Source organism: Oncorhynchus keta, chromosome 13 (assembly GCF_023373465.1).
Source record: "Oncorhynchus keta strain PuntledgeMale-10-30-2019 chromosome 13, Oket_V2, whole genome shotgun sequence".
NCBI lineage: Eukaryota > Metazoa > Chordata > Actinopteri > Salmoniformes > Salmonidae > Oncorhynchus > Oncorhynchus keta.
Window position 1 is genome coordinate 15,145,651 of NC_068433.1, and position 20,654 is coordinate 15,166,304.

At 49.7% G+C, this 20,654-nt stretch overlaps 1 protein-coding gene, 2 long non-coding RNA genes and 1 pseudogene across 10 annotated transcripts in view; 2 read left to right on the forward strand and 2 right to left on the reverse strand.

Moving 5' to 3' along the window:
* LOC118391905 (serine/threonine-protein phosphatase PP1-beta catalytic subunit-like) overlaps positions 1 to 9,203 on the forward strand; it is a 46,197-nt pseudogene extending 36,994 nt beyond the window's left edge.
* Positions 9,204 to 9,528: 325 nt separating this feature from the next.
* Positions 9,529 to 10,796, reverse strand: LOC127906730 (uncharacterized). Of its 7 annotated transcripts, none has more exons than XR_008062633.1 (5): positions 10,655 to 10,796; positions 10,459 to 10,524; positions 10,261 to 10,392; positions 9,931 to 10,062; positions 9,724 to 9,869 (listed from the first exon to the last, which is right to left on the reverse strand). It is a non-coding gene; the product is annotated as an uncharacterized LOC127906730 (long non-coding RNA). The 7 variants fall into 7 exon arrangements; XR_008062636.1 differs by lacking the exon at positions 10,261 to 10,392 and adding an exon at positions 10,195 to 10,260 and having other exon boundaries at positions 10,393 to 10,524; XR_008062635.1 differs by having other exon boundaries at positions 10,195 to 10,326; positions 10,393 to 10,524.
* Positions 10,561 to 11,202, forward strand: LOC127906731 (uncharacterized). Its single transcript, XR_008062639.1, has 2 exons — positions 10,561 to 10,606; positions 10,672 to 11,202. It is a non-coding gene; the product is annotated as an uncharacterized LOC127906731 (long non-coding RNA).
* A 2,166-nt stretch (positions 11,203 to 13,368) lies between these two features.
* LOC118391907 (equilibrative nucleoside transporter 2-like) overlaps positions 13,369 to 20,654 on the reverse strand; it is a 48,254-nt gene continuing 40,968 nt past the window's right edge. For both annotated transcript variants that reach the window (XM_052459424.1, XM_052459425.1), the window contains 7 exons: positions 18,821 to 18,918; positions 18,544 to 18,613; positions 17,538 to 17,728; positions 17,204 to 17,306; positions 16,849 to 16,934; positions 16,401 to 16,600; positions 13,369 to 15,972 (listed from right to left, as the gene is read on the reverse strand). In XM_052459424.1, coding sequence (XP_052315384.1) covers positions 15,861 to 15,972; positions 16,401 to 16,600; positions 16,849 to 16,934; positions 17,204 to 17,306; positions 17,538 to 17,728; positions 18,544 to 18,613; positions 18,821 to 18,918 — 860 coding nt within the window. In that variant the 3' untranslated portion in view covers positions 13,369 to 15,860. The remainder of the gene's footprint in view (positions 15,973 to 16,400; positions 16,601 to 16,848; positions 16,935 to 17,203; positions 17,307 to 17,537; positions 17,729 to 18,543; positions 18,614 to 18,820; positions 18,919 to 20,654) is intronic.

Here is a 20,654-nt window from a genome sequence, read left to right on the forward strand (position 1 = left end):
TGATGTGCTGACTGTGTCCCCCCACTCCACTGATGTGCTGACTGTGTCCCCCCACTCCACTGATGTGCTGACTGTGTCCCCCCCACTCCACTGATGTGCTGACTGTGTCCCCCACTCCACTGATGTGCTGACTGTATTCCCCCCCACTCCACTGATGTGCTGACTGTGTCCCCCCCCACTCCACTGATGTGCTGACTGTGTCCCCCCACTCCACTGATGTGCTGACTGTGTCCCCCCCACTCCACTGATGTGCTGACTGTGTCCCCCCACTCCACTGATGTGCTGACTGTGTCCCCCCCACTCCACTGATGTGCTGACTGTGTCCCCCCCACTCCACTGATGTGCTGACTGTGTCCCCCCACTCCACTGATGTGCTGACTGTGTCCCCCCCCACTCCACTGATGTGCTGACTGTGTGTCCCCCCCCACTCCACTGATGTGCTGACTGTGTCCCCCCACTCCACTGATGTGCTGACTGTGTCCCCCCCCCACTCCACTGATGTGCTGACTGTGTCCCCCCACTCCACTGATGTGCTGACTGTGTCCCCCACTCCACTGATGTGCTGACTGTGTCCCCCCACTCCACTGATGTGCTGACTGTGTCCCCCCACTCCACTGATGTGCTGACTGTGTCCCCCCACTCCACTGATGTGCTGACTGTGTGTGTCTCCCCCACTCCACTGATGTGCTGACTGTGTGTGTCCCCCCACTCCACTGATGTGCTGACTGTGTGTCTCCCCCACTCCACTGATGTGCTGACTGTGTCCCCCCACTCCACTGATGTGCTGACTGTGTGTCTCCCCCACTCCACTGATGTGCTGACTGTGTCCCCCCACTCCACTGATGTGCTGACTGTGTGTGTCTCCCCCACTCCACTGATGTGCTGACTGTGTCCCCCACTCCACTGATGTGCTGACTGTGTCCCCCCACTCCACTGATGTGCTGACTGTGTCCCCCCACTCCACTGATGTGCTGACTGTGTCCCCCCACTCCACTGATGTGCTGACTGTGTCCCCCCACTCCACTGATGTGCTGACTGTATTCCCCCCACTCCACTGATGTGCTGTCTGTGTCCCCCCCACTCCACTGATGTGCTGACTGTGTGTCTCCCCCACTCCACTGATGTGCTGACTGTGTGTGTCTCCCCCACTCCACTGATGTGCTGACTGTGTCCCCCCACTCCACTGATGTGCTGACTGTGTGTCTCCCCCACTCCACTGATGTGCTGACTGTGTCCCCCCCACTCCACTGATGTGCTGACTGTGTGTGTCTCCCCCACTCCACTGATGTGCTGACTGTGTCCCCCCACTCCACTGATGTGCTGACTGTGTCCCCCCACTCCACTGATGTGCTGACTGTGTCCCCCCACTCCACTGATGTGCTGACTGTGTCCCCCCACTCCACTGATGTGCTGACTGTGTCCCCCCACTCCACTGATGTGCTGACTGTGTTCCCCCACTCCACTGATGTGCTGTCTGTGTCCCCCCAGCTCCACTGATGTGCTGTCTGTGTCCCCCCCACTCCACTGATGTGCTGTCTGTGCCCCCCCACTCCACTGATGTGCTGTCTGTGTCCCCCCACTCCACTGATGTGCTGACTGTGTGTGTCCCCCCACTCCACTGATCTGCTGACTGTGTCCCCCCACTCCACTGATTTGCTGACTGTGTCCCCCACTCCACTGATTTGCTGACTGTGTCCCCCCACTCCACTGATGTGCTGTCTGTGTCCCCCCACTCCACTGATGTGCTGTCTGTGTCCCCCACTCCACTGATGTGCTGACTGTGTCCCCCACTCCACTGATGTGCTGACTGTGTCCCCCCACTCCACTGATGTGCTGTCTGTGTCCCCCCACTCCACTGATGTGCTGACTGTGTGTGTCTCCCCCCCACTCCACTGATGTGCTGACTGTATTCCCCCCACTCCACTGATGTGCTGTCTGTGTCCCCCCACTCCCCTGATGTGCTGTCTGTGTCCCCCCACTCCACTGATGTGCTGACTGTGTCCCCCCTCTCCCCTGATGTGCTGTCTGTGTCCCCCCCACTCCACTGATGTGCTGACTGTGTGTGTCTCCCCCCCCACTCCACTGATGTGCTGACTGTATTCCCCCCCACTCCACTGATGTGCTGTCTGTGTCTCCCCCCACTCCACTGATGTGCTGACTGTGTGTCCCCCCCACTCCACTGATGTGCTGACTGTGTCCCCCCACTCCACTGATGTGCTGACTGTGTCCCCCCACTCCACTGATGTGCTGTCTGTATCCCCCCACTCCACTGATGTGCTGACTGTGTCCCCCCCACTCCACTGATGTGCTGACTGTATTCCCCCACTCCACTGATGTGCTGTCTGTGTCCCCCACTCCACTGATGTGCTGTCTGTGTCCCCCACTCCACTGATGTGCTGTCTGTGTCCCCCCACTCCACTGATGTGCTGACTGTGTCCCCCACTCCACTGATGTGCTGACTGTGTCCCCCCACTCCACTGATGTGCTGACTGTGTCCCCCCACTCCACTGATGTGCTGACTGTGTGTCCCCCCCACTCCACTGATGTGCTGACTGTGTGTCCCCCACTCCACTGATGTGCTGTCTGTGTCCCCCCACTCCACTGATGTGCTGTCTGTGTCCCCCCACTCCACTGATGTGCTGACTGTGTCCCCCCACTCCACTGATGTGCTGTCTGTGTCCCCCACTCCACTGATGTGCTGACTGTGTGTCCCCACTCCACTGATGTGCTGACTGTGTGTCCCCCCACTCCACTGATGTGCTGACTGTGTGTGTCCCCCCACTCCACTGATGTGCTGACTGTGTGTGTCCCCCCCACTCCACTGATGTGCTGACTGTGTGTCCCCCCACTCCACTGATGTGCTGACTGTGTGTCCCCCCCACTCCACTGATGTGCTGTCTGTGTCCCCCCACTCCACTGATGTGCTGTCTGTGTCCCCCCACTCCACTGATGTGCTGTCTGTGTCCCCCCACTCCACTGATGTGCTGACTGTGTCCCCCCACTCCACTGATGTGCTGTCTGTGTCCCCCCACTCCACTGATGTGCTGACTGTGTGTCCCCACTCCACTGATGTGCTGACTGTGTGTGTCTCCCCCCACTCCACTGATGTGCTGACTGTGTCCCCCCACTCCACTGATGTGCTGACTGTGTGTGTCCCCCCCACTCCACTGATGTGCTGACTGTGTCCCCCCCACTCCACTGATGTGCTGACTGTGTGTGTCTCCCCCACTCCACTGATGTGCTGACTGTGTCCCCCCACTCCACTGATGTGCTGACTGTGTGTCTCCCCCCACTCCACTGATGTGCTGACTGTGTCCCCCCACTCCACTGATGTGCTGACTGTGTGTGTCTCCCCACTCCACTGATGTGCTGACTGTGTCCCCCCACTCCACTGATGTGCTGACTGTGTCCCCCCACTCCACTGATGTGCTGACTGTGTCCCCCCACTCCACTGATGTGCTGACTGTGTGTCTCCCCCACTCCACTGATGTGCTGACTGTGTCCCCCCACTCCACTGATGTGCTGACTGTGTCCCCCCACTCCACTGATGTGCTGACTGTGTGTGTCCCCCCACTCCACTGATGTGCTGACTGTGTCCCCCCCACTCCACTGATGTGCTGACTGTGTGTCTCCCCCACTCCACTGATGTGCTGACTGTGTCCCCCCACTCCACTGATGTGCTGACTGTGTGTCTCCCCCCACTCCACTGATGTGCTGACTGTGTCCCCCCCTCCACTGATGTGCTGACTGTGTCCCCCACTCCACTGATGTGCTGACTGTGTCCCCCACTCCACTGATGTGCTGACTGTGTCCCCCACTCCACTGATGTGCTGACTGTGTCCCCCACTCCACTGATGTGCTGACTGTGTCCCCCCACTCCACTGATGTGCTGACTGTGTCCCCCCCTCCACTGATGTGCTGACTGTGATGTTCCCCCACTCCACTGATGTGCTGTCTGTGTCCCCCCACTCCACTGATGTGCTGTCTGTGTCCCCCCCGCTCCACTGATGTGCTGTCTGTGTCCCCCCCGCTCCACTGATGTGCTGTCTGTGTCCCCCCCGCTCCACTGATGTGCTGTCTGTGTCCCCCCCGCTCCACTGATGTGCTGTCTGTGTCCCCCCCGCTCCACTGATGTGCTGTCTGTGTCCCCCCCGCTCCACTGATGTGCTGTCTGTGTCCCCCCCGCTCCACTGATGTGCTGTCTGTGTCCCCCCACTCCACTGATGTGCTGTCTGTGTCCCCCCCACTCCACTGATGTGCTGACTGTCTGTGTCTCCCCCCCACTCCACTGATGTGCTGACTGTGTGTGTCTCCCCCCCACTCCACTGATGTGCTGACTGTGTCCCCCCCACTCCACTGATGTGCTGACTGTGTCCCCCCACTCCACTGATGTGCTGTCTGTGTCCCCCCACTCCACTGATGTGCTGTCTGTGTCCCCCACTCCACTGATGTGCTGTCTGTGTCCCCCACTCCACTGATGTGCTGTCTGTGTCCCCCACTCCACTGATGTGCTGTCTGTGTCCCCCCACTCCACTGATGTGCTGACTGTGTGTGTCTCCCCCCACTCCACTGATGTGCTGACTGTATTCCCCCCACTCCACTGATGTGCTGTCTGTGTCCCCCCACTCCACTGATGTGCTGTCTGTGTCCCCCCACTCCACTGATGTGCTGACTGTGTCCCCCCACTCCACTGATGTGCTGACTGTGTCCCCCCACTCCACTGATGTGCTGACTGTGTGTCCCCCCACTCCACTGATGTGCTGACTGTGTGCCCCCACTCCACTGATGTGCTGACTGTGTCCCCCCACTCCACTGATGTGCTGACTGTGTCCCCCCACTCCACTGATGTGCTGACTGTGTCCCCCCACTCCACTGATGTGCTGTCTGTGTCCCCCCCACTCCACTGATGTGCTGTCTGTGTCCCCCCACTCCACTGATGTGCTGACTGTGTGTGTCTCCCCACTCCACTGATGTGCTGACTGTGTCCCCCCACTCCACTGATGTGCTGTCTGTGGCCCCCCACTCCACTGATGTGCTGTCTGTGTCCCCCACTCCACTGATGTGCTGTCTGTGTCCCCCACTCCACTGATGTGCTGTCTGTGTCCCCCCACTCCACTGATGTGCTGTCTGTGTCCCCCACTCCACTGATGTGCTGTCTGTATCCCCCCACTCCACTGATGTGCTGACTGTGTGTGTGTCACCCCCACTCCACTGATGTGCTGTCTGTGTCCCCCACTCCACTGATGTGCTGTCTGTGTCCCCACTCCACTGATGTGCTGTCTGTGTCCCCCACTCCACTGATGTGCTGTCTGTGTCCCCCACTCCACTGATGTGCTGACTGTGTCCCCCCACTCCACTGATGTGCTGACTGTGTGTCCACCCCCACTCCACTGATGTGCTGACTGTGTGTCCCCCCACTCCACTGATGTGCTGACTGTGTGTCCCCCCACTCCACTGATGTGCTGTCTGTGTCCCCCCACTCCACTGATGTGCTGTCTGTGTCCCCCCACTCCACTGATGTGCTGACTGTGTGTCCCCCACTCCACTGATGTGCTGTCTGTGTCCCCCACTCCACTGATGTGCTGTCTGTGTCCCCCACTCCACTGATGTGCTGTCTGTGTCCCCCACTCCACTGATGTGCTGACTGTGTCCCCCACTCCACTGATGTGCTGACTGTGTGTCCACCCCACTCCACTGATGTGCTGACTGTGTGTCCCCCCACTCCACTGATGTGCTGACTGTGTGTCCCCCCACTCCACTGATGTGCTGTCTGTGTCCCCCCACTCCACTGATGTGCTGTCTGTGTCCCCCCACTCCACTGATGTGCTGACTGTGTGTCCCCCACTCCACTGATGTGCTGTCTGTGTCCCCCCACTCCACTGATGTGCTGTCTGTGTCCCCCCCCTCCACTGATGTGCTGACTGTGTGACCCCACTCCACTGATGTGCTGACTGTGTGTCCCCCCACTCCACTGATGTGCTGACTGTGTGTGTCCCCCCACCCACTGATGTGCTGACTGTGTGTCCCCCCACTCCACTGATGTGCTGACTGTGTGTGTCCCCCCACTCCACTGATGTGCTGACTGTGTGTCCCCCCACTCCACTGATGTGCTGACTGTGTGTCTCCCCCACTCCACTGATGTGCTGACTGTATCCCCCCGCTCCACTGATGTGCTGTCTGTGTCCCCCCCACTCCACTGATGTGCTGTCTGTGTCCCCCACTCCACTGATGTGCTGACTGTGTCCCCCCACTCCACTGATGTGCTGACTGTGTCCCCCCACTCCACTGATGTGCTGACTGTGTGTCCCCCCACTCCACTGATGTGCTGACTGTGTGTCCCCCCACTCCACTGATGTGCTGACTGTGTCCCCCCACTCCACTGATGTGCTGACTGTGTCCCCCCACCCACTGATGTGCTGACTGTGTCCCCCCACTCCACTGATGTGCTGTCTGTGTCCCCCACTCCACTGATGTGCTGACTGTGTGTGTCTCCCCCCACTCCACTGATGTGCTGACTGTGTCCCCCCACTCCACTGATGTGCTGTCTGTGGCCCCCCACTCCACTGATGTGCTGTCTGTGTCCCCCACTCCACTGATGTGCTGTCTGTGTCCCCCACTCCACTGATGTGCTGTCTGTGGCCCCCCACTCCACTGATGTGCTGTCTGTGTCCCCCCACCCACTGATGTGCTGTCTGTATCCCCCCACTCCACTGATGTGCTGACTGTGTGTGTGTCACCCCCCACTCCACTGATGTGCTGACTGTATTCCCCCCACTCCACTGATGTGCTGTCTGTGTCCCCCCACTCCACTGATGTGCTGTCTGTGTCCCCCCACTCCACTGATGTGCTGACTGTGTGTCCCCCCACTCCACTGATGTGCTGACTGTGTGTCCCCCCACTCCACTGATGTGCTGACTGTGTGTCCCCCCCCACTCCACTGATGTGCTGACTGTGTGTCCCCCCACCCACTGATGTGCTGACTGTGTGTCCCCCCACTCCACTGATGTGCTGTCTGTGTGTCCCCCCCCTCCACTGATGTGCTGACTGTGTCCCCCCACTCCACTGATGTGCTGACTGTGTCCCCCCCCACTCCACTGATGTGCTGTCTGTGTCCCCCCACTCCACTGATGTGCTGTCTCTGTCCCCCACTCCACTGATGTGCTGTCTCTGTCTCCCCACTCCACTGATGTGCTGACTGTGTGTCCCCACTCCACTGATGTGCTGACTGTGTGTCCCCCCCACCCACTGATGTGCTGACTGTGTGTGTGTCCCCCACTCCACTGATGTGCTGACTGTGTGTGTGTCCCCCCACTCCACTGATGTGCTGACTGTGTGTGTGTCCCCCCCCACCCACTGATGTGCTGACTGTGTGTGTGTGTCCCCCCACTCCACTGATGTGCTGACTGTGTGTGTGTCCCCCCACTCCACTGATGTGCTGACTGTGTGTGTCCCCCCACTCCACTGATGTGCTGACTGTGTGTGTGTGTCCCCCCCACTCCACTGATGTGCTGACTGTGTGTCCCCCCCCACCCCACTGATGTGCTGACTGTGTGTCCCCCCCACTCCACTGATGTGCTGACTGTGTGTCCCCCCACTCCACTGATGTGCTGTCTGTGTGTCCCCCACTCCACTGATGTGCTGTCTGTATTCCCCCCCACTCCACTGATGTGCTGTCTGTGTCCCCCCACTCCACTGATGTGCTGACTGTGTGTCCCCCCACTCCACTGATGTGCTGTCTGTGCCCCCCCCACTCCACTGATGTGCTGACTGTGTGTCCCCCCACTCCACTGATGTGCTGACTGTGTGTCCCCCCCCACTCCACTGATGTGCTGACTGTGTGTGTGTGTGTGTCCCACTCCACTGATGTGCTGACTGTGTGTGTCCCCCCACTCCACTGATGTGCTGACTGTGTGTGTCCCCCCACTCCACTGATGTGCTGACTGTGTGTCCCCCCACTCCACTGATGTGCTGACTGTGTGTGTGTGTGTCCCCCACTCCACTGATGTGCTGACTGTGTGCCCCCCTCCCCACCCACTGATGTGCTGACTGTGTGCCCCCCTCCCCACTCCACTGATGTGCTGACTGTGTGTGTGTCCCCCCCCACTCCACTGATGTGCTGACTGTGTCCCCCCTCCACAGATGTGCTGACTGTGTGTGTGTGTGTGTCCCCACTCCACTGATGTGCTGACTGTGTCCCCCCTCCCCACCCACAGATGTGCTGACTGTGTGTGTGTGTGTGTCCCCACTCCACTGATGTGCTGACTGTGTGTCTTCCCCAGGTTGTGGAGGATGGCTATGAGTTCTTTGCCAAGCGGCAGCTGGTGACTCTGTTCTCAGCTCCTAACTACTGTGGAGAGTTTGACAACGCCGGCGGTATGATGAGTGTTGACGAGACCCTGATGTGCTCCTTTCAGGTAACGTTACTAAAGTAACGTCAGTATCATATCCGTAGTGTCATTGCAACCACTGACAACAACAGACAATAAGTAGTTTGGTTGTCATTAGGGTAGACTGACTGAGGATATTCTCAGGATAAGTCCCTAAAGTGTATCATTCTACACACAGACGTTTGTAGTCCTACACTGTTTATTCAATGGGGTGGCAGGGTAGCCTAGTGGTTAGAGCGTTGGACTAGTAACCGGAAGGTTCCAACAAATCTGTTGTTCTGCCCCTGAACAGGCAGTTAACCCACTGTTCCTAGGCCGTCATTGAAAATAAGAATTTGTTCTTAACTGACTTGCCTAGTTAAATAAAGGTATAAAAAAAAGGTTTTAAATGAGGTACTTGTCAATGCTATGTTGTGATCAGTACTATCACTCTGCAACAGCTGGGGCCAAACAACAGCTTTGATAGAATCCAACACTGTGCAGTCGCTTGGTTTTATTGATTAAAGAATCATTTGACAGGTGAAATATGCCTTGGATTTAGATGTATAGTCTTAATGGTCCACCGTCACTCTGTAGATCCTGAAGCCGTCTGAGAAGAAGGCCAAGTACCAGTACGGAGGGATGAACTCCGGCCGACCCGTCACCCCGCCCCGCACCGTGGTCCCACCAAAGAAACGGTGAACAAGGAAGAGAGAGAGCAGAAGGGAGGGAGATGGAGGGATGTCGTGGATGAGTGATGGTCCCTCATCAGTTTTTCACAATGGAGAAACACTTAGCAGAAATAAATAAATAAACATCGATAAAACACAAAGCAAAGTTTTTGATTTCATGACCCCCTGCCCCCCACCTCCGTTGTGTCTTTTGTTGTCATTTCCCCCTCTGAACTGTTCTGTCACGCACCGTTCCCCATGTGTAACCAACCACACCCATTTAAAAAAAAGTTGCGTTTAAAGGAAACGATGACAACACAAGGTGGTCATTCTGTTTGCATATCGGAGTGTTTTTCTTCATACTTTTTTTCTTGCTTTTTGGCTTATGACGGAATGACAACAACTGGCCCCAGTTGACCATTTCACCCCACCCCACCTGTCAAGTAGGAACAGGTGTTAATGACAACTACTAGCCCCAGTTGACCATTTCACCCCACCCCACCTGTCAAGTAGGAACAGGTGTTAATGACAACTACTAGCCCCAGTTGACCATTTCACCCCACCCCACCTGTCAAGTAAGAACAGGTGTTAATGACAACTACTAGCCCCAGTTGACCATTTCACCCCACCCCACCTGTCAAGTAGGAACAGGTGTTAATGACAACTACTAGCCCCAGTTGACCATTTCACCCCACCCCACCTGTCAAGTAAGAACAGGTGTTAATGACAACTACTAGCCCCAGTTGACCATTTCACCCCACCCCACCTGTCAAGTAGGAACAGGTGTTAATGACAACTACTGTCCCCAGTTGACCATTTCACCCCACCCCACCTGTCAAGTAGGAACAGGTGTTAATGACAACTACTAGCCCCAGTTGACCATTTCACCCCACCTGTCAAGTAAGAACAGGTGTTAATGACAACTACTAGCCCCAGTTGACCATTTCACCCCACCCCACCTGTCAAGTAGGAACAGGTGTTAATGACAACTACTAGCCCCAGTTGACCATTTCACCCCACCCCACCTGTCAAGTAGGAACAGGTGTTAATGACAACTACTAGCCCCAGTTGACCATTTCACCCCACCCCACCTGTCAAGTAAGAACAGGTGTTAATGACAACTACTAGCCCCAGTTGACCATTTCACCCCACCCCACCTGTCAAGTAAGAACAGGTGTTAATGACAACTACTAGCCCCAGTTGACCATTTCACCCCACCCCACCTGTCAAGTAAGAACAGGTGTTAATGACAACTACTAGCCCCAGTTGACCATTTCACCCCACCCCACCTGTCAAGTAGGAACAGGTGTTAATGACAACTACTGTCCCCAGTTGACCATTTCACCCCACCCCACCTGTCAAGTAGGAACAGGTGTTAATGACAACTACTAGCCCCAGTTGACCATTTCACCCCACCCCACCTGTCAAGTAAGAACAGGTGTTAATGACAACTACTAGCCCCAGTTGACCATTTCACCCCACCCCACCTGTCAAGTAGGAACAGGTGTTAATGACAACTACTGCCCCAGTTGACCATTTCACCCCACCCCACCTGTCAAGTAAGAACAGGTGTTAATGACAACTACTGCCCCAGTTGACCATTTCACCCCACCCCACCTGTCAAGTAGGAACAGGTGTTAATGACAACTACTAGCCCCAGTTGACCATTTCACCCCACCCCACCTGTCAAGTAGGAACAGGTGTTAATGACAACTACTAGCCCCAGTTGACCATTTCACCCCACCCCACCTGTCAAGTAGGAACAGGTGTTAATGACAATTACTGGGTTTTCAATAAATAAAATGGGGGGGCGGGGCATTTTTGGGTTGGTCAAGTGTCTTTTTCATTGAACTATGTGCTTTCAATGCAGTGAAAAATAAAACACTTCAAAGTATAATAAAAAGAAGACTAAATCACACAGAAATATGAAAGTAAATTGAATGTCACCATATCAAAGCTATTTCCAACAGCAGCAACTAAAATTCCTCAACTCAAAAACGATACAAATGGTTCCCTTCGCTGTAGTAGCACATAATACATTGTTGTTGTCCAATCATACCGTACGATCCTGACGAATCAAATCCCTGCTCGCAGCCATAATCCAACTGATTGGAGTTCCATAAAATAAAGTTGACTTGTATGTATTAAACACTACAGTGTAACAATTATGTCCAACAAGACTCGTTCTTCTCATAGCCAGGGTCTCAAAACCTTATTGCATGAAGTACTTTAACAATAACTGTCGTTTCACTATCTAAAACGAATGATTCAATCACTACTCTGCTTTTCTCTGGTCTCGCATCGTAAAACGTTGTTACACAAAAGGTTAACTCTGGTCTTTCCTATATTTCACTCTTCTTGCTCATGTTTTATTACCCGGCACTAGGCTGTCAACAGTGGATGATGTCACTCTGGATTATAGCGTCTGCTAAATAACCTCAAATGTAAATGAAGGATGTTGTATCTTAAACGAGATCTATATGCAACATTATGAATGTTTAAAGAAATGCTCTGGTACTTTGGCGACTAGTCAGTATTTCTTTGTGTTGATAACGATCTGTGTTGATAACAATTTCATGTTAAATCATTCAGACATGGTCATGACCTGAGTCCTGACTCATTGGTCCTGATTCTCGAACCTTTTCTAGAAATGTGCACTTGCACACCCTCGTCGTGGATTTAACAGCGTAGGACTGGTGTAAAATTTGGTTGGAGGGAGTTTACCGTTTCCACAGTCGTTAACATCCATGCAAGAAAGTTGTAAGTGCACACTTCGGGGGAAGGGTGGAAAATCGGAATGCAACCTTAGTAATGCTCCAGAGCCCAGTTCCCCAAAAGCACCTGAAGACTAAATTCATTATTAGAACTATAGGATCCTATCCCATGACTCTTTTGGGAAACCGGTCCCAGACCAGTGGTGTATTGGGAGGTAGACGCTGGTATACTCCGTATACCCACGTATTTTTCAGTGGGCATTGAGTATACTCGCTTCTTAAACCACTGATGCGTACCAAAGTAGTGTGGGGAAGGTATTCGCCGAATCAATTAATAAGGCTGATGAAACCGATCAGTATGTTAATCTTAAAATGTTGAACTATTATTTATTCACGTTTTAGGCACAGCAATGTTCCAAAATGCAATTTTGGGGAAAACACCTTTCTAAAACACCACAAAAATCTATATTTCTTCGATTTTTCCCAGACCTCAAAAGTGGTCTCGTGATGTGGTTTAAGCATCGTTATGGACTTAAGAGCATCCAATTTGGTTGTTTATCTTTTTTTAAAGTTTCAGAATTCTTTTAAAAAATCTGAAACTTGTGAATTCCCGGGACCACCCATACGTAGAATGTATGCACACATGACTGTAAGTCGCTTTGGATAAAAGCGTCTGCTAAATGGCATATATTATTATTATTATTATTATTAATTGCTTAGTTGACCGCTATGCCTACTTGCACAGTACAACTTGGGTTGACCTGACTGCGCAAGACCAGGATGGGATTGATCATTTTAGGTAATTCAGAGTATAGCTAGTTCTTCATCCAGTTGGCGACAGATTTCCATGCGAATATTTGTTTAAATATGCATTAAGAAAATATACGCATTTTCCCACCAGTGGCGTTTCCACCAAATAGATTTGTTGAGGATAAAAGTCAGTGCGTGATGACGTGATGCACACAAAATGTACGCAATTTAGTGTTAAAAATCTCATGTTCAATGTGTTTACGTAGCATTTTCAACTCTATCGATAGTTTTGTCACAAATACTGTTAAATAGCAAATGTGCCTACTCTGATGTTGACACGTGGCCAACAGCTGGCAGATACAGTGAGGGTAGACTAGTGATGAGGTTATGGCTAAATCAGTCATGCATCGATCACCATGTCACCTGAATCAGACCCTCAATATTTATTTAAAAGGAGCATCAAGATTACCATGCACTTTCACCACCCTGTAAAGTTCATAATTGATTGAATATGTAGCTTAATAAACTGCATGGTTTCCAGATTCGTAGCTGGAGGACCACACAACATGTCATCGCGTGACTCATTATGTTTATTATATCAATACTTACGCATAAAGGTGTTTCCACCACAATTTCTCGCATAATTCATTTTCCTTACAAAAAATATCCCATGTGCGAATTAACAAATTATATGACGGTATTTATAAAATTGTACTTAAACTGCCCGTTTTCATCACAGCTGTCGTGAATTTTATATGGTATGAAACTGGATGGAAACGTGGTTTGCATCACTATTTCTCATAGCATTTTTCTCACAGGGCGCCTTTCCTTCGCTTGGCGGGCCGTTTGAATTTTTGGGGGGCAAAATGATTATACCCACTTCTCCAGTCACCACTAAACCACTGGTTCGGGTAGACGGGTATTGTTCAAAAACGCTTCCTTCCTTCCTACCTCGATCACTGTTCTAACATGACAGAATATATGAAAGCTGTGTATTGGAGTCCTTGCTAACACATATGCAATTGTGATAGGCCAGTGATTTCCTAAAGTAAGGAAGGGTGCATCTGTAGAGTATTTGAACAGGGCCATTACCCTCACCTTCATCCAGCCATTCTGAAACCAAACGGATGTTTGTCTCAACAACACCACGTACAGGGGACCTTGTTTGTCTTCTACATAGAGTATGATAGTTAATTCTCACTCCATTCAGAAAACACTCTTAAACGTTGAGCAATCAAACCAAAAACAAAGATTTCATGAGAGGGAAACATAAAAAGGATTTTAAAACAATGGATACTTAGAGGAAGGAAGAAAGGAAAGTCTAGAAACCAAAATAGAGCAAACACAAAGTTCATACAAGAGTTGGTAAGGTTCTAATCAATGTGTTCATATCTGGAATGGAAACAGAATGGGCAAAAAATAAATAGTTTATAGACATATAAATCTATAACTTGACTTAATGCACAGCTTTAGAAATGGTTGTCGATTCATGTTTAATGGCACTCTGTTAAATGTATAATCTGACTCCGTTAAATCATCGTGGCCATGATACATTCAAGGAATGAATATTGGCAGATAATTATGGAATTGTGATTTAGTGTTATGGTAATGTATTTCAAAATATTTTTCTGTAATGTGTTTTACTCCCACTGTCTATGTAATATGAAGTCAAATATTGGCAGATACAGACACTTTACCCATAGCTGGCTCATCAACCAGTGACCGCTAGAAGCTATTCTTGTTCTTCATCTGTGTTCAAAATACTATAGTTTTAGTCTAGTAAATGACCAACAACGAAACAAAAACAAGTACTGTTACTTAAATCCAATGAATTTACATAATCAACACAGAATAGCTGACACTTTTTTCATGGTGACAAAAAATTAAACATTTTGTTATTACAGAAAGCCAAAAGCAACATCCCTGTTTACAACAAAGCAGGGAGTGTATCCCTTTTTGTTTTGAAAAATCTGTCACAGCACACCTTTGTACATTATACCTAAAGCCAAAGCTCTGTTCAAACAACGTGACCAGACAGCAACAGGTTAATAGGTAGGTTAGCAGCACAGAATGGTGTTAGGGCAGCGTTTCCCCAAAATCAAACCTCGGGACCCCAACGGGTGCACGTTTAGTTTTTTTTGCCTTAACACTACACATCTGATTTATATTATCAAAAGCCTGATGATTAGTTGATTATTTGAATCAGCTGTGTAGTGCTGGGACATTAAAACAAAACGTGGACCCCCTGGGGTCCCAAGGACCGAATTTGGGAAACACTTATGGTCAGACTGAACGCTACCCTCTGGAGAACAGTGGGAAGGAGGAGGAGTGGAATGTGGTCTGGTTCCCATCACCTCCTTGCCCTCTGTTCCTATCCTTACACTGCATCATATCCTGTTTCTAAAACCTGTCCTACTGGGCCATTATCCTGACATGAACAGGAAGCGAATGGAGTATTTTCTATGAACTACATTTCACTCTATTGAACACACCTCAAGTGGTCCTTTCCACTCCAATGGGCTAGAATGACATGAGTGTGCTGATGTCCACAGACCGATGTCCATGTTGTCTGTGTAATGTAGTGCCTTTGTACTGATGTGCAAATAACATAATGAAGAAACCTATCTGTAACCAAATGCAAACTAAGGGAAATAATTGAATTGGTCTTCCGTGCAAAAATAATGTACTATTTCATATTGTCATGATATCCAAAATAAATTCAACGTTTTCAATCAAATCAAATTGTTGAAAAATATAAGTACTTACTCATCAGAGCTAGTAATCCTGATTTAATCTGATGTCGTTATGAAAATAAGACTTCCGTGAGAAAATGATCTACTTTGTGGAACAATCCATTAGTTCTCCATAAACTCCTCTAGCTACTGTTCTTGACTAAGGTTAGTGCCTTAAGAAAACAACAGGGAAACATACATTATACAAACAGACTCCTCAAAATGGTCCAACTCAAAAATAACCACCCAAGTTTAAAACTGTTTGGCACCGACTGTGTCCATTCATTGTTGTCCGATGAGAGGCAACCAGTCTTTTACTACTAACCACTGTAAACCAGTTGTAAAGTAGCTAGTCATGTAGCTTCATATCTCAGTTATTTCAATACATGTTGTGCATGTCAGGCAGCTGGGGAGATGATATTCAATCCCTGGTATAATATCTATTGTGGTCAGTACTAATATCATTTTGATGCAGGCTTTTCTTTAGGCAGCTCTATTCCCAGCCTGGGTCCTTCTAGGTATGACGATGGAAGTGGATGATGTCATGGCGTGTCCCGTCACTTTACGGATGGGGATGGAGGTGGCTGTTGACTGATGGTGGTGGTCCTCTGATGTGTGTGTGTGTGTCTAGACCAGTAGTCGCAGCAGGAAGGACAGGGCGGCCCCGATGGAGAGGCCCAGGGCCAGGAAGAAAGTCATCAGGGCCCCGGCCGTCTCTGCATCTTTAGGAGCCACCAACCTCGGAGGAGATGGAGAGAGAGACAGGCGTGTATTCATAAGCATACTGCAGCAAAATTATTTGTCATGGAAAAATAAAACACAAGCATTTCTTATTGGACAAATTCGGGTAGGCCCCTTCCGGTTTCTGCTCGTGTGGTTCCTATTGAATACACCGCAGATATAGGGTAGGTTTTGTTGTGGTGTTACAGTGGCAACAAGGAAGTTGGCATGGTCGGGTGAGAGAAAAAGTATGTCATGTGACTGAAAGAGAATTCCAGAGTGTGTGTGGGAGAGAAGTGGTACCAAGAACTTGCTACGCCAAAGGTGACTAAAGAAGAGTGACAAACCACGACAAGTAGATTGGATTAGTCAATACGTGAATAACTGGCATAATGTTATGACAGCGGACTGTCACGTATGGTGCGCGCGTGTGTTACTTCTACTCACTGTGGGGCGTAGGACATGGAGAGGCAGACGCAGTATCCGTTGGAGAGGGAGAAGAGCATCATGATGAAAGCGAAGGCAGCGTCGTGGGAGAAGAGGACGGGGAGGTAGGAGCGGCTCTGGACGTTACAGAACATCAGCAGGGGAACAAACACCACCCTGGAGACCACCAGCCCCGGGAACAGACAACTCTCCTTGGGGGGCTGCGGTCCAGATACACAGAGAAATGTTACTGATATACAAGGTTGGATAGACACAATAAAATCATTTTAGAATAATAACTAAATGTAATACTAAGAACTAAAACTTTCGTGCTGGGAAAGAAAGTGAAGGATTATAAAACACTGGGAAACCTCGAAAGTTGTTACATAAATCAAATCCATTGTGATCCTATCAAATGTGTAATAAAATGACATTAATCCACAGAGATGAAATGGGATCAGACACCTACCCACTGGACCAGGGTGGTGACAGTTCTGCCGATCCAGTCACACACGTTGAAAATGAGGAAGCAGCACACAGAGATGAAATAAGGTTCTGATGGGAGGAAGAGGGAGAGAGGTGCTTCATCGGAGTTTTACATCTCATGCATATTAAACATACAGTATACATATCTACACTCTTAGAAAAAAAGGTGCTATCTAGAACCTAAAAGGGTTATTCGGATGTTCACATGGGATATCTTTTTAAAGAACCCTTTTTGGTTACAGGTAGAAAATGGTTCTACCTGGAATGAGAAAGGGTTCTCTTACGGGGACAGCCGAAGAACCCTTTTGAAACCAATTTTTCTAAAAGTGTATACATACGCCATTTCCCAGGGTACATGGTCTTGACGTCCACAGTGACGGCGGGGAACACAGCGAGAGTGACGGTGAAGACAAAAACCACACAGAAAGCCATCACCCATATCTGGAGAGAGAGAGAGAGAGAGGGACAAGGTAAGAAATATAGTGGAAACTCTCCCATGCTTAAACTCCTCTGGTGCTTTTAATGCATGTTGGGGAGTGAACAAGTGCACACTTCAGAAAAGGGTAGGGAATTGGACCTCAACTATACACCAGAGCCATATATTTAGAAAATACATAAATAAATATATGACCAGTAGAGAGCCTGCTGAGTAACAACAGAGGTCAACATTACCTTTTTAAACACCTCCATGACGGTGGACTTCCTGTCCCTGACCTCAGCCTGCTCCAGGGTTAAGAAGGCCTGCTTGGGACTGACCCCAGCCCCCTTTAGCTCCACCTCCTCGCCACTGGCACCTCCATTGGCCAAAGAGCCATTGGCGTGGCCATACAGCTTGCCGTTCTCCGCTGTGCCACTCTCTGTCACTGGAAGAAAGAGAAAGATTTCAGGGAAAATAGATTGACTTGACCTAACACTGACCAATCAACAGGCAGAGAGAGGTACATGTGTGTGGGAGTAATGGCAGATGTCATTATAAAGGGAGAGAGGGACAGACACTAGTTTCTGGAGCCCACCAGACTACTACATTATCTGTTAAGAATAGGGCCAGGAGTTTTTCCTCACCCCATGACCTCATTAGGAAAAACTGGACCAAGCTATAGCTGAATTACTGTAGTCCCTGATCCCTCCAGGACCGATATTGAACAGCCCTGGCTTTCCTAGACCTTTGTTAATTTCCATGGAAACATCTATTGACGTTAACAGGAGAGTGATGGGGTGGTTTAATAGTGTCTGATCTGTAAATGTCCCACAGGGCAGCTCTTTGTCTGGGAAAGGTTGCTGCACTAATTGGATAAATGTGAATAAACTGGGCTAATGGGATAACGATCATTTAGACCATGGCCTGTATGCATCTAGCGTCTTAGAGTAGGAGTTCTGATTCGCCTTTGCCTTTTAGATCACAATTAACACGATTACATGGACGGGGGAGACCTGATCCTAGATCAGCACTCCTACTATGAGATGTTTGGATATGTACAACCAATGTTCCCGAGACTGCCGCACAGCTCAGTGCCAAAAACAATTAAAGGGAACTTTGCATACAACCCCTGAGTGTAAAGGAGAGTACTAGCAGTGACAATCTGCACTACTGTGGATGGTCATTGGTGAGATATATGAGCACAAAATAACCCACATCTTTCACTATGAATGGGTGTCTCTCACCTTTCAGCAGCCTCACCTTTCAGCAGCTCATCTGCAGTCTCCACCTCATAACTCCTGCTCTTGTCCAAGTAAAACTGGGCAAACTCCTGGATGAGACCGGAGCAGAGGCCAAATGAGACAGACTGAACATTCCCTGACCTTGAACACAGATTCCTCAGGTAAAACAAAGTCATGCCGTACTGCAGTATGGTCAGCTACAGGCCCGGGGGATACAGGGTCTGTTCTGAGGCCCAACCTGTGGTATCTACCAGGGCTTCTATTACATTCTAGTCCTGTAAAGCTGAGCAACTCACCAGGCGAGGCAGTAGGAGGTAGCTAAGCAAAGTGATCAGGGTTCCTACACACGGCGTGATGAAGTAACCCAACGCAGCCGTCTCAGGGTCCGTATCACCTGTCACACAACCACAACCACAACCACAACCACAACCACAAAATAGAAAGGAGAGGTCAGAGAACTACTTACAAGTGGAGTTGCAGAGGCCACATCATACTCATTTGTCTATGGCCAAAAGGTTTGAGAATGACACAAATATTAATTTTCACAAAGTCTGCTACCTCAGATTGTAAGATGGAAATGTGCATATACTTCAGAATTTTATGAAGAGTGATCAGATGAATTGCAATTAATTGCAAAGTCCCTCTTTGCCATGCAAATGAACTGAATCCCCAAAAACATTTCCACTGCATTTCAGCCCTGCCACAAAAGGACCAGCTGACATCATATCAGTGATTCTCTCGTTAACACAGCTGTGAGTGTTGACGAGGACAAGGCTGGAGATCACTCTGTCATGCTGATTGAGTTTGAATAACAGATTGGAAGCTTCAAAAGGAGGGTGGTGCTTGGAATCATTGTTCTTCCTTTGTCAACCATGGTTATCTGCAAGGAAACACGTGCCGTCATCATTGCTTTGCACAAAAGGGGCTTCATAGGTAAGGATATTGCTGCCAGTAAGGTTTCACCTAAATTAACCATTTATCTGATCATCAGGAACTTCAAGGAGAGTGGTTCAATTGTTGTGAAGAAGGCTTCGGGGCGCCCAAGAAAGTCCAGCAAGCGCCAGGACCGTCTCCTAAAGTTGATTCAGCTGCGGGACCGGGGCACCACCAGTACAGAGCTTGCTCAGGAAAGGCAGCAGGCAGGTGTGAGTGCATCTGCATGCACAGTGAGGCGAAGACTTTTGGAGGATGGCCTGGTGTCAAGAAGGGCAGCAAAGAAGCCACTTCTCTCCAGGAAAAACATCAGGGACAGACTGATATTCTGCAAAAGTTACAGGGATTGGACTGCTGGGGACTGGGATAGTCATTTTCTCTGATGAATCCCCTTTCTGATTGTTCGGGGCATCTGGAAAAAAGCTTGTCCGGAGAAGACAAGGTGAGCGCTACCATCAGTCCTGTGTCATGCCAACAGTAAAGCATCCTGAGACCATCCATGTGTGGGGTTGCTTCTCAGCCAAGGGAGTGGGCTCGCTCACAATTTTGCCTAAGAACACAGCCATGAATAAAGAATGGAACACATCCTCCGAGAGCAACTTCTCCCAACCATCCAGGAACAGTTTGGTGATGAACAATGCCTTTTCCAGCATGATGGATGGAGCACCTTGCCATAAGGCAAAAATGATAACTAAGTGGCTCAGGGAACAAAACATCGATATTTTGGGTTCATGGCCAGGAAACTCCCCAGACCTTAATCCCATTGAGAACTTGTGGTCAATCCTCAAGAGGCGGGTGGACAAACAAAACCCCACAAATTCTGACAAACTGCAAGCATTGATTATGTAAGAATGGGCTGTCATGAGTAAGGTTGTGGCCTAGAAGTTAATTGACAGCATGCCAGGGCGGATTGCAGAGGTCTTGAAAAAGAAGGGTCAACACTGCAAATGTTGACTCTGCATCATCTTCATGTAATTGTCACTAAAAGCCTTTGATACTTATGAAATGCTTGTAATTATACTTCAGTATTCCATAGTAACATCCGACAAAAAATATCTAAAGACACGGAAGCAGCAAACTTTGTGAAAATTAATATTTGTGACATTCTCAAAACTTTTGGCCACGACTGTACAAAAGTATGTGGACACCCCTTCAAATTAGTTGATTCGGCTATTTCAGCCACATCTGTTGCTGACA